Genomic DNA, 14849 nt, shown 5'->3' with positions numbered 1-14849 from the left:
TGAGCCCCTACAAGGCGCAATTATTATCCGAATTAACTGAAATATTAAACAATAGCATATTCTTATTCAATATTCTTTGTTTGGCTAAAAAGAGATACTGCGCGTAGAACTCGACAAATGCGATCCATGGTGGAGGGTATATCAGATTCGACCCGGCCGAACTTAGGACGTTCTTACTTGTTTTTTTTTTTTTTTTTGTCAACAGTCTATAAATATGGTGAATATGGCGAAACGGAACTTCTGGGAAATTGTGGTACATACTCCTATGCGACTTATTTGCAATTGGAAATTTTTCGAAAGCCATTGAATATTTAAAGTGCGAACACTTTTATTTTAATAGTTAATATATATGAAATATATGTTAGCAAAGGAATTATATGAGAATAAACTGTACATCCACAATTAAAAGCATTTTATCATGCATATTAGTAATAATTTAATTCCATTTAGTTAACGTTGAACCATAACGAAGTTCATTTGATGAAATTATAATTAAGATGTGCATAAACTAAAAACCAATTAAAACGTCTTTAGCGCTATAATATGAAGTTCAACTAACTTTATTCGATAGTAGTTTATTTTAACTCAACCATTGGGTCACTTTTTTGGAGTGTAGCAGCTGCGTTGTCAAACATGTTATCACGAACCACTGTCAGATTTATGCCGCCTTCAATTTGCAAAATAAATGCCTTGGGATTCAATTTCGGGTTTAAATTTGTTTCAGGACTTAACTGCACATCATGATTTTTAAGAATATGTGCCAAGGCTATTTTCACCTGCAAAAGTCCCAGGCGAGAACCCACACAATTTCGGGGGCCACTGCCGAATGGTAAATAAGTCATGGGATTTATGGTTTTGCGATTTTTGGCAGAGAAGCGTTCAGGATCAAACTTCGTTGGGTTTGGCCAATACTGAAAATTTTTTCAAAAAGACGTTCATTTAATCAAACAACATATGTTATTTTTATGCTCTCCATCATACGATGGAAGGTTTCCTAATTGACTTAATCCGTTTGTAACACCTCCATATATTTGTCTGAGTACATTTCAACTTGATCGTCGTAGTATTCTTCCATCTGTCCATGATTTTGTCTGTCTGTAAATAACACTCAAACTTTCCAACGAGTAAAGCTTCGCACTAGAAATTTTATACAAGTTCTTCCTTGTAGGTCGGTTGGGATTTTTATTAGTCCATATCGGCTATCTTCGAAAACTTGTCCAATTTGACTACTTGAGACCTCAGGAGAGAAATTCCAAACTGATTTTTGTAAGATTTGTTTCTTTGCACGGCAGAATGTTCTATGTGATGGCTCTCACATAAACCGAGAGACACATTCATATGGGAGCTATATTAGATTATGGATCGATATTAACCATACCTACAATTGATGTTGGAAATTATAACAGAGCACTACATTATAAAATCGGACAACAGTTGTTGCTTCCAGGGGCCCAAGATCTCCAATTGGAGATGGGCTTAGAGACCGTTGGATCCGATAACAGTTGTGGCTGCCAGTGACTCAAAATTTATATCTGCATCTGCCATGTTAAGTTAAAGACTTTAAACTACATACAAAATTTCCGGCAAATCTTATACTAACCGCGGCTTCTAGATGTCCACGAAGTCAAATCGAAAGACCACTTTATATGGGATCCTTTATATAATGCCCAATGACCTACATCGATAAGAAGTATCTGTGCAGAATTGCATGTGCTTATCTTCATTTGTTCCCGCTATCGCACTGAAAGAAACCCCTTCGTAACTGGAATTTAGGGCGCACAAGTCGAACTAGCCATGTCCATCCGTACGTCCGTCTGTCTGTCTGTGAACAAATCCCTAATAAGGGCAGAGGTTAGCATGTCCGCATATGACGCTGAACGCCAGGGTTCGAATCCTGGCGAGACCATCAGAAAAAAATTTCAGCGGTGGTTTTCCCCTCCTAATGCTGGCAACATTTGGAAGGTTCTATGCCATGTAAAACTTCTCTCCAAAGAGGTGTCGCACTGCGACACGCCGTTCGGACTCGGCTATAAAAAGGAGGGCCCCTTATCATTGAGCTTAAACTTAATCGGACTGCACTCATTGATATGTGAGAAGTTTGCCCCTGTTCCTTAGTGGAATGTTCATGGGCAAAATTAGCAATTTGCATTTTTGCCATATACACCGATCTTGGGTCTTGACAGCTGGTATAGCTGCCATATAAACTGATCTTTGATCTTGACTTCTTGAGCCGCTGGAGGGCGAAATTTCTATCCGAATTGCTTGAAATTTTGCATGGCGTGTTGTGTAATTGTTTTTAATAACTGTGCCAAAATTTGTTCAAATCGATCCATAACCTGATATAGCTGCCATATAAACCGATCTGGGATCATGTCTTTTTGAGCCTCCAGAGGGCGTAATTATTATCCGATTTGGCTGAAATTTTGTACATAGGCTTTTTCCATGACCTTCAACATACGTATCAAATATGGTTCGAATCGGTTTATAGCCTGATACAGCTCCCATATAAACCGATCTCTCTATTTTACACAAAGACTTCTACCATGGTCTCATTCAATTCAATCATGATCCGAATCGGACCATAAGTTGATATAGCTCCAATATTGTAGCAATTCGTTTCTTTTATCCTTTGTTTGTCTAAAAAGAGATATCGGGTAAAGAATTCGACAAATGCGATCTATGATGGAGGGTATATAAGATTCGGCCCGGCCGAACTTAGCACGCTTTTACTTGTTTTCTTGTCTCTTGTTGGTCTCGTTCGTTTACGGATTTCTCTCCGGTTCCTAAGTTAGGAATTCGGTGCTACTTACAAAATCCTTACTTGTTTTCCTTGCCACGTCCCTAAGTTGGTTAATGTCTTGTATTGTATCCCTACTTAAATAGCGGTGTGTTTTAGCAGCGAAAGCGCTGCAATGACATAGGAAATGCTTCAATGTCACATCATCCTCCCCAAATGTCCTACACATGCAATCACTTGTCGCACCGAGTTTGCATAAATGAGTTTGTAGTCCTATGTGTCCCGTTATGATATGATACCAAAAGCTATACTGACCTCCTTCTAACTTCCTTTCCTCTTCCGGATCACCCCATAGTATTTTCGCCGTCCTACCGACTGTTTCGCTATACCTCGCCCACGGCCTTAAATCGAAAGGCGTCGGCCCAAAAGGCTTCGGGTTAACCAAGTTGATGAAATAACTCCATTAATATGACTGCACAGGAAAAAGTGTATCCATCAATTAAATTTGAAACAAGGAAAAAATTTTAAAATAATTATTTTTGGATACGAAATACGTATTTTTTTTATGCCGCATTTTTTAAAAAAGGTTTAAAGAAAAAACACATTTTTTTTTTTGATCGGCAGAATGATTCGAACCTAGGTTTGCAAGTACTTAATGGCTTCCGTATTATGTTATGAAATTCGTCAAACGTTTTGCAATTACTTTTATCTTAGGAAAAAAATATTTTCATTCCATGAATGCATTCAGTTTCATTTATTTAATGAAACCATGAAATGACAAAATTTACAGTAATGAAACTTTTCATTGCAATGTTCATTACTACAAATTTCTTTGTAGTAATGAAAATGTTCATTGAATTAATGAAAACCCACTAATGAAACGCGTTCCTTGATGCTATGAAACAATTTGCTTTCAGTGCGTGATTTCGACAGACAGATGGACGGACTTGGCTATATCGACTTGGACTATCAAGACGTTCCAGAATATAAATACTTCAAGGAGTCTCAGTTTAATATTTCAAGGTACAAACGGATTAACTACATTAACATACCCCCATCCTAGAGTGTTGCGTACAAAAACTTGATTAGTGTACTCCCATGATGGAGGCTATAAAACTCCAATATAAATTTTTTTTATAATAATCACCTTTGGGTCATAATGTAAACCATATGCTGATATAAAAATGTGCATTCCGTCTGGCACAACATAATTGTAGAATGGTTTTAATGAGTATACCGAGTTCTTATCTGTTGCCATATATTTTCTATCCAACAAAGGCAGCACTGGATACTTGCGCATTGTCTCCTCAACCACCATTCCTAGATATTCCATTGAGTTTATACGCTCGTACAATATTTGACCGTCGCCATCGAGGAAGTTATCCAAAACCTCCTGACGCAATCTCAATCTTATGTCTGGATATTGGGCTAATTCGAACAATGCACTTGAAATTATCGTCGAGGAGGTATCGTAGCCCGCGCCCATAAGCATTGCCGATTGTGCCGCCAAACTATCCATTGTAAGGTGTTCATCTTCTCCTGCGGCCGCAGCATCTTTTTTCAAAACTACATAGATGTCAACAACATCATTGCGCTTTTGACCGGTTTTCTCACGATGCTCAACAACTTGCCTCACCGAATTTCTAATGAAGCTATACGAGGGCTCATGGAATAACTTGACTCCCAATGGACCAGACAAACGTGGCATAAACATCAAAACAAGAATACAAATTGCTCGGCGAATGTTGAACTTGACGAGTCTGATTGCTTCCAAATATAGGGGATCTTGAGAGTTTTGTAAGGCATGTGATTGATATCCCAATATGGTGGTGGCTATGACATCTGTGGTAAACTGACCGCAAATTTGCTTAAATTCTTGAACAAACTCATCACCTTTTGCTTGTAAGTTATCCTCCAAACTCTTGCCCACTGCCTGAAGTAAAGGATACATGTGTTTTAATTTTCCGCTCGAAAAAGCGGGGCTTAGTTTTGGACGCATTCGCCTCCAATATGAAAATGGTGAGAAAAACAGAGCCATATTACCAATTGGATCGCTGCGAGCATTACACTGAAACGTACGATTACCAAATTTTTCAAAATCCTTAACCAAAACGGCCTTGATCAATTCAGGATCGCGTATCAAAAGTCCTGGTGTGTAAACTCCATAGACGCCAACGGCGGCTTCGTTCTCAAACCTCGGATCATCGTAGATAGTTTTCAAATGGTAAAAGAAGTTGGTTTTCATGGAAAAGAAATCCCAAAAATTACCACTGAAAATACTGGCCTTTGCATGGGGAACATCGTGTTGGCTCCAATAGCGAAATTTATTTTGGAACCAAAATCTTACACAGAGTGCGAGACATGTTGTAAAAACGAAACACACTGTTATCAGATTTTCCATTGGCTTGCTATAATTTGCTACCAATCGACAACTAGAAGTATTGAACAACTCTCACTGTGGGAAGCTATAATAGAACTGTTTCGAAACAGTTGTTTTAAGCTTTAAGTACCAGAAAAATAAAACAATTCATCATTACGTTGGGGCTGGACCGAACTAAGTATACATATATACTATGGGGAATAAAAGATTGCCTGGTCTGAGACTGTCGTCAAGGGGCAGGTATTCTTTGTGCATAAAGTTATTTGAAAATGATAAATGAAGATTGCCCTCACGTAATTGATTTACGCAGTTGATGCTATAAATCAAAAGGGTATAGCAAGTGGATTGCTAAAATACAAAAGCCTAAGTGAATCTGAACCGATGGAGGCAAATCTATACAAAAAATGTAATAACTACTCCCAAATATATATGTGAGATATATTTAAATCTAAACCGATCGAAATCCATACACATTAGAAAGGTCAAAGAAGAACAAGTAATAGCCTGCTAAGTTCGGCCGGGCCGAATTTTGGGAACACACCTCAATGGATTCTGCTAAAAATTTATAGGAAATAAATTAAGTTGTAGGGCATAATTCTATTCTACATACCGAACTTCTGCAAAACCAACAAAAACTAAAACTTCCAGGAACCGAACAGGACGATCCGGAGACTGATTTACATGGGAGCTATATCAGGTTATAGACCGATTTTGGCCGTAATTGGAACCGTAGTTGGAAGTCATAACAGAAAACTATGTGCAAAATTTCAGCCAAATCGGACAAAATTGCGCCATTTTACGGCTCAAGTAGTCAGTTTATATGGGAGCTATATCAAGTTAACGACAGATATGGACTGTACTCAACACAGTTATTGAAAGTCGTTAAAGAACACCACGTGCAAAATTTCATACAAATCGGACAAAAATTGCGGCTTGTAAGGGCTCAAAAAGTCAAATCGGGAGATCGGTTTATATGGAGCTATATCAGGTTATAGACCGTAGTTGGCACAGTTGTTAAAAGTCATACCAAAACACTGCGTGCAAAATTTCAGCCAAATCGGACAAAAATTGCTTCATGTTACGGCTCAAGTAGTCAAATCGGGACATCTGTTTATATGGGAGCAGTATCAGGATGTAGACCGATTTAGACTGTACTCAACACAGCTGTTTGAAGTCGTAAAAGAAAACTGCGTGCAAAATTTCTGCCAAATCGGAAAAAAATTGTGGCTTCCAGAGGCTCAGGAAGTCTAATCGGGAGATCGGTTTATATGGGAGCTATATATAAATCTGCACCGATATGGCCTATTTGCAACCCCCATCGGCCTACAACGATATTAAGTATCTGTGCCTAATTTCAAGCGGCTAGCATTACGCGTTCGACCTCTATCGTGAATTCGACAGACGCACGGACGGACATGACTAGTTCAAATCAGAATGTCAAGAGGATCAAAAATATATATACTTTATTGGGTCGCAGATCAAAATTTCAGTTTATAAAGGCGCCGACAAAAGCTCTAGAATTGGAAATAAGGAGATACATACATAAATACGGCAGCTATTGGGTTGCCCAAAAAGTAATTGTGGATTTTTCATATCGTCGGCGTTAACAAATTTTTTCACAGCTTGTGACTTTGTAATTGCATTCTTTCTTCTTTCAGTTATCAGCTGTTACTTTTAGCGTGCTTTAGAAAAAAGTGTAAAAAAAGTATATTTGATTAAAGTTCATTCTAAGTTTTATTAAAAATGCATTTACTTTCTTTTAAAAAATCCGCAATTACTTTTTGGGCAACCCAATATATCTAAATTTGAACCAATTTCTATGAAATTAACAGATAAGAATTACAAGAGAACCTTTCGTGGTGGTCGGTTCACAAATGAACACAATTTTTATACCCACCACCGTAGGATAGGGGGTATATTCATTTAGTCATTCCGTTTGCAAATATCAATTGCCGACCCCGCAAAGTACATATATTTCGGATCGTCGTAAAATTCTAAGAGGATTTAACGATGTCCGTGTGTCTGTCCGTCTATCCGTCTTTCCACGCGTCTGTTGTAATCACTCTACAGCCTTCAAAAATTGAGATATTGAGCTGAAATTTGGCACAGATACGTATTTTTGATGCACGCTGGTTAAGTTCTTGAACGGGTCAAATCGATCCATATTTGGATATAGCTGCCATATAGACCGATTTTCCGATAAAGGGTCTAATGCCCATAAAAACTTTATTTTTCATCCGAATTTGCTGAAATTTGAAACAGTGGGTTATGTTAAGCCTTCCGATATCTGGCCTTAATATGGATTAGATCGGTTCATATATAGATATAGCTGCCATATAGACCGATCTCCCGATTAAGAGTCTGAAGGCCATAAAAGCTTTAGTAAGTACCCGATTTCGCTGAAATTTAAAACAGTGGGTTGTATTAAGCCTCCCGACATCTGACCTAAATATGGTTCAGATCGGACTATATTTAGACATAGCATTTTTATATGGCAATTTGGAGCTCAAATCAAAGGTGTTTGGGAGTAGAGCATGAAATTAATACCCACATTCGGGACCACGATTCTGCGGGTCCACACCACCCCATACCCACCACCCTGGGGCCCTTTCCGCTCCCAAAATCCCCATGAGAATGTCGGGTTCTAATAAAGTCCAAATCCAAACTTAAATGACCCTAAAACCTCGGAGCGAATTCATAGACCAATAGAGATCATGTGGGATTCGTATTAAGGCATATTTTATTATACTGTAAGTCAAGTGACATATGTATACAATCGAAGTAGCATGGTATTTCACTTAATGGTCTTAAATTGTCGAAAATAAATATTTAAATGACAAATGTATTCCATATATTGTAAAAGAAGGTGCAGCTTAGCGGGCCCGGTTCAGTTAGTAATGCTATAGATGCGAGGAACCTAAATCTAGTTCAACTGTCAGAGTGATATAGACGAACAGCGTAATAGGTTTCAAGGATAGGATTTTCTTTAGCCTAGAGGCCTCACATGTATTCTCCACGGAGCTGCAGAATTCCACCCAGCCATTTTCAGCTCTCTCTTGTATTTTCTTAGTTCAGCCTTATACGTACCAATCGTGCAGTGTTTTTGTGTATTTCGCTCTGTTAAAAAGTTTTCTGCAGCCCTTCCATAGACAAATCAGCTCTGGGGTACAATATGACGGTCGATGTTTGACCATTGGCTTGGCACTAGGACATGCTGACACAAGCGAGTCATTCAGGACCTTTGTGATACTCTTGACCATTATGTCCATGTCCGCGGCAGTTTCCATTTCCTTTTCAGATCTGTAAGGGAATAAGTGCCGAAATTTTTCCAAATCTGCCTTTTTTCAGTTTAGCCGAGTGACCACTTCTGCAGTATTTTCGCCGAGGCTGATATTAATATAACGATGATCAGAGAATTGCACTTTATAATATATTCGATAAGCAGCTCACCCCTTTCGTTGACATCCGAACTTCCCAAATATTTGGTGATGTGCATTAGCATCACTGCCTACAATGAGGCTTTTTCTCTTGCATAAGCTGATTCAACCTGCAACTTAAGGCCTGAAAGCGGCATCACTGAATTGAGACTCATTAATTTCAAGGCTGACTACTAGAATCTTCAGTGTTTACTTAGAGTCGGAAAACGAAAAATAATTTGGATTACTCTTTGCAAGAATACAGACTCTGTGTCTCGCATTTCCAGTACCCCTGACCATAGTCAGGAATCAGAATTTCTGCCAATTCAGCTTTGTTTTCTGACTCCGCCAGGAGTTCATCCTCCAAGATTAGTTAAATTTTATCTGATGACTTTTCTTGCGCACCAAAAGGCGGTTTTTTTTGATACATTGCAAATTTATACAGAATTTTGAGTTGTAAAGTTATTTAGCTATGGCCATGCGTTTTATTTACAATAAATTATCTTATCTGATAAAAAATATTGGTACATGTTCATGCAGTTTTTTTCATTTCTTTATCGAACATACGATCTCGATTCACCTCCAGGTGTATACCTCCCATAATTTCTAGAAGAAAGGACTTTGGGTCAAACTTTGGATGCAAATTGGTTTGATCGCATAACTGAACATAGTGGTTCTTAAGAATATGAACTAAGGCTACCTTCACTTGTAGCAAACCTAGGCGTGATGCCACACAATTTCGAGGGCCAGTGCCAAATGGTAAATAAGTCATTGGATTAATTGATTGAAGATTTTCCGCAGAGAAGCGTTCTGGATCAAAATTATCTGGATCAGGCCAATACTGAAATAAGGAAATAAATTAAAAAACTATGTTAGTAATTGAGAGTATAAAAGTTTAAAAAATTAATAAGTAAAAGCGTGCTAAGTTCGGCCTGGCCGAATCTTATATACCCTCCACCATGGAATAAACAAACAAATATAGAATAATGGAAAAGAATTGTTATGCATTTGGAGATATGTCAAGTTATAGTTCGATTCGCAGCATAAGTAAACTGAATGTTGAAGACCATAGTAGAAGTCATTGGGTAATATTTCAGACCATTCGGCTAAGAATTGCGCCTTGTAGGGGCTCAAGAAGCATATTCGGGAGATCGGTTTATATGGGAGCTGTATCAGGCTATAGATCGACTAAGACCATATTTAACACGTATGTTGAAGGTTATGGGAGAAGCCGTTGTACAAAATTTCAGCCAAATTAGATAAAAATTGCGGCTTCCATTGGCTCAATAAGTCAAGACCCAAGATCGGTATATATGGCAGCTGCATTAGATTTTGAACCGATTTGAACCATACCTAACACAGTTGTTGGAAGTGATACCAAAACACCACGAGCAAAATCTCAGCCAAATAGGATACGAATTGCGCCCTCTAGATGCTCGAGAATTCAAGACCCAAGATCCGTTTATATGGCAGCTATATTAAAACATGGAGCGATATGACCCATTTACAATCTCAACCGACCTACACTTATGAGAAGTATTTGTGCAAAATTTCAACAGACGGACGGACTTAAAATGACATGACGATCAAGAATATATTGGGTTGCCCAAAAAGTAATTGCGGATTTTTCATATAGTCGGCGTTGACAAATTTTTTCACAGCTTGTGACTCTGTAATTGCATTCTTTCTTCTGTCAGTTATCAGCTGGAAAAAGTGTAAAAAAGTATATTTGATTAAAGTTCATTCTAAGTTTTATTAAAAATGCATTTACTTTCTTTTAAAAAATCAGCAATTACTTTTTGGGCAACCCAATATATACTTTATGGCGTCTTAGAGGAATATTTCGAGTAGTTACAAACAGAATGACGAAATTAGTATACGCCCATCCCATGGTGGAGGTTATAAAAATAGAGATATTGAGCTTTGGAACTTTTTACAGATTCTTGTTTTGTCCATAGGCAGGTTAAGTTCGGAAATGGGCTATATCAGGCTATATCTTGATATAGCGCCGATATGGACCGATCTCTCAATTTCAGGTCTTGAGTCCATAAAAGGCGCATTTACTGTCCGATTTCGCTATAATTAACAGCATTCATATTTAAGTTGGCTCAGGTCTGTTCAGATTTGGATATGGCTGCCATATTCACTGATACTTCGATTTAAGGTCTTGGGAGCATTTATTCTCCGAATTCGCTGAAATTTTGCACAATCAATTCTGTTTTGCCATTCGTCATTTGTACCGAATATGATTAAGATCGTTAAATATTTCGATGTATATGTCATGTTGGCCGATCTCCCGATTTACGTTCTTGGAACCATAAAATCACATTTATTACACGATTTCGCTGCAATTTTACACAGTGGCCTGTGCTAGACTCTTCGACATTTGTGTTTAATATGGTGCAGATCGGTCTGTAATTAGATATAGCTTACATATTAATCGATCTCCCGATTTAAAGTCTTATACCAATAAAATGAGCAATTATTGCTCTATTAAAACTCTTCGACATACGTGCCTTATATAGTTCATATCGGTCTATATTTGGATACAGCTGTCAAATAAATATACATATCTCCCGATAAAAGGTGCATTTAGTAACCGATGAATTTGATACAATGACCACTTACATAGCATTCCTGAATATGGCGGAGATCAGACAATATTTAGATGTAGCTGCTATGGGTCCACTATCCGAACGTAGAACAGCATATCAAGCGCCTCGATTTTCTGCGCTCATTCTAAAATCTCTGACACCAAGCTTCGAGGTGTCTCCCACCACTTGATCTTTACATCGGGCTTTTGGTCGTACCGGTTTGCGTGTACCACCGTGTTTTTGTTTAAAAGAATTCTTTGCTAAAGCTTCTTCATCTATTCTGACAACATGACCCAGCCAAAGCAGCCGTGGTATTTTGATACGTGTAACTATGCTATCGTCGTCATACAGCTCGTGGTTCATACAGCCCCATCCATTATCTCCATTAACTCAAACTGATTCATATATTTTACTAAGAATCTTTCTCTCAAATACTCCAAGCACTGCCTCATCTGCTTTCACAAGTATCCATGCCTCAGAACCATATAACAACACGGGTTGTGTCAGTGTCATATATATTTTAATCTTCGCCTGCCGAGTCCTCAGTCAGCATCCATAATAGGTTATTTCGCAGTTAAAAGAGCAGATGTTAACAAATCATATAATAATTGCGGCTTCCAGGGGCTCTAGATCTCAAATCGGGAAATCGGTGTATATGGGAGCTATATCAGGTTATAAGCCGATTTGGACCATACTTAACACGGTTGTTGCAATTCGTAATGGAACACTATGTGCAAAATTTCAGCCCAATCGAAAAACATTTGCGGCTTCCAGGAGCTCAAGATCTCAAATCGAAAGATCAGTTTATATGGGAGTAGTATCTAAATCTAAACCGATATTACCCATTTGCAATCCCTAACGACCTGCACCTATAAGAGTTGTCTGTGCGAAATTTCAGGCAGACATCTTTATTCGTTCGTCCACTATCGTGATTTCGACAAACGGATTTCGTCGACGATCGTACCGAGTATGATTTAGATCAGGCTATATTTGGACATAGCTGCCATATGTACCTACATTTAATGCAATTAATTATCAGATTGCGTTGAATTTTGGTATAATGAGATGTATACATCATGTAAATCGGCCTATATTTGAATATAGCTACTATATACACATATCGCCCGTTAAATGGTCTAGGACAAAAGGTTGTGTTAGACACCTCGATGTCCCTGGAGAGTTTCGTTCAAGTCGGAACATAGTTCGATATTGCTATTAAAGTGTCAATAATGGTGCATTTTTCACCGGACTAGTATGTTACGTAATATGTATATCCGAGGTAAGTATTCAAAGTTCGGCTGACTGAACTTAATGCGTTTTTACTTGTTGTACCCACCACCATAGTATGAGAGGTATACTAATCTAGTCATTCAGTTCGTAACACCTTATTGGTCTTGATCGTCTTGACATTCCGAATCGATCTAGCCATTTCCGTCTGTCGAAATCACAATAGTGTTCGAACGAATAAAGATATCCACTTGAAATTTTGCACAGATTCTTTTATCTGATGTAGATCATTGGGGATTTCAAAAGGACCATATAGATTCAGATTTGGATATAGCGCCTATACAAACTGATCACCGGATTTGACTTCGTAAGCCCTTAAAAGTCTCAGTTTTCATTTGATTAGGCTGAAATTTGACAAAAGGACTTCCAACATTAGATTCGAGTCGGTCTATAAACTAATACAGCCCCCATATAAACCTATCCCCGGATTACACTTCCTGAGATCTTAGAGGCCTAAATTTTCACCTAATTTGGCCGAAATTTGACTTAAAGATTTCTGCTATGTTGCAAATCGACCCATATACTAATATAGGCTCCATAGCAGCAGTAACCAATTCCCGATTTGAATGTTGTAAAACAATTTAAATGCGAACTGAGTTAATAAAGGGAAATTTTTATCGGAATCCTTGTTGGTGGATACCCAAGATTCGGACCGAATTTTGAAGAAATTATGAGTTTAGAGAAAATTTCATTGTAATAAGAGAAAATTTCATTGGTGACAACTGAAAGTTGAACTTACATTTCGACAAAGAACAAAACAATTGATTTAGTATCCCTGGTCTCCCAGACAATTGATCTTACCTTTGAATCATAATGTAGAGCATATGCCGATATATAAATGGGCATACCATGCGGCACCTCATAATCATAATAGGGCTTCAGTGAATATCGTGAGCTTCCATCTGCAGCCATGTATCTTCGATCCAATAAGGGTACCACAGGATACTTGCGCAAAGTCTCACTAACGACCATTCTGAGATAGTCCATTGAATGTATTTGCTCATAGGATATCTGACCGTTGCCATTAATGTAAGCATCGAGTACCTCTTGGCGCAAACGCTCTTGAAAATGTTGCTGCTTTGCCAACTCAAATAAGGCATTGGCTATTGTAGTTGAGGAGGTGTCATATCCTCCGTTCATAAGCATTACTGATTGGGCCGCCACCAATTCCATAGTCGCAGCTTCGTCCTCCCCAGCAATTGCTGCCTCCTTTTTCAAGTTCAGATAAATGTCTATCATGTCATTGCGCTTTTGGCCACTCTCTTCGCGATCCCGTATCACTTGCGGCAACGTTTGTTTGAAGAAGATGTATGCGGTCTCACTGAATGCCTTGGCTCGCAAAAGACCAGAGAGACGGGTCAAAAACGTCATACAGAGAAAAGAAAAGGCACGACGAACATTAAATTTTGCCAACCGTACAGCCACTAGATATATGGGATCCTCTTTGTTGTGCAGGGCACTTGATTTAAGTCCCAATATAGTAGTGGAAATGCTGTCTGTGGTGAATTGACCTGCCAATGCTTTAAACTCTTGCACAAACTTATCTCCTTTCTGCTGCAAGTTTTCCTCCAAACTGTCACCCACTGCTTGGAGTAAAAGATACATGTGTTTCAATTTGCCACTTGTAAATGCGTAGGTAAGTTTGGGACGCAATCTCTTCCAGAAGGCGTAGGGCATAAAGAATAACGTCGAATTGCCAACGCGATCACTGTGGGGATTGCACTTCATCGATCTGTCGGCAAACTTTTCGAAATCCTTAATCAATACAGCTTTGATCAACTCTGGTGCACGCAGTAACAGGCCCGGAGTATAAATTCCATAAACTCCAACAACAGCTTCACTTTCGAATTTCGGATCATCATAGATGGTTCTTAAGTGATATTGAAAATTTGATTTCATGGTAATGAAATCCCAAAAATTTCCACTAAATGCGCAAGCTTTAGCTTGGGGGATGTCGAATCGATTCCAATAACGAAATCTGTACCAAAACCATAATTTTGTCAGCAGAATAATGCAAGCCAAGCACCCAATGGATGCGTATATGATCTGATCCATTATACTTCCAGTTTGAAAGCAATAACTCTTTCGCAATAAACTGAACAGTTAGGAATTCAAAAGTCTACTGCTTATATCTTGTAACTGATTATTGCATTTATATAAGCAGACCTACTGCATTGGCGCATTTATAAACACGTGTATGATGAACCTGCGATCAGTGGTTGTCGTCTTATTACACTTATCGTATGAGTTTAGATTATGATCACATTATCGCATTCCTTTTGTACGTACTAAAGATTAGCAGTTTCAAAATAAATTGATTTAAGATTGGTCAGTCGACACAGACATTCACCTTTTAAATGCAGCACGCGAAAATTTTGCGTTTAACAATTATGAAATGTGGTATCTTTTCAATATTTCTTTATACCCACCACCAT

At 38.3% G+C, this 14849-nt stretch overlaps 1 protein-coding gene across 1 annotated transcript; it reads right to left on the bottom strand.

Annotated features, from left to right (window-relative positions):
• Positions 1-537: 537 nt before the first annotated feature.
• LOC106092113 (uncharacterized) lies at positions 538-14524 on the bottom strand. The gene is made up of 5 exons (XM_013258877.2): positions 13216-14524; positions 9067-9374; positions 5330-5433; positions 3885-5188; positions 538-911 (listed from the first exon to the last, which is right to left on the bottom strand). Exons 1-5 carry the CDS (start codon positions 14467-14469, stop codon positions 576-578), a joined length of 3306 nt encoding a protein of 1101 aa, XP_013114331.2. The 5' UTR covers positions 14470-14524; the 3' UTR covers positions 538-575.
• Between the last annotated feature and the right edge of the window lie 325 nt (positions 14525-14849).

Source organism: Stomoxys calcitrans, chromosome 5 (genome assembly GCF_963082655.1).
Source record: "Stomoxys calcitrans chromosome 5, idStoCalc2.1, whole genome shotgun sequence".
NCBI lineage: Eukaryota > Metazoa > Arthropoda > Insecta > Diptera > Muscidae > Stomoxys > Stomoxys calcitrans.
Note: the sequence above shows the minus strand (reverse complement) of the source record. Positions and strands in the feature narration are given on the sequence as shown.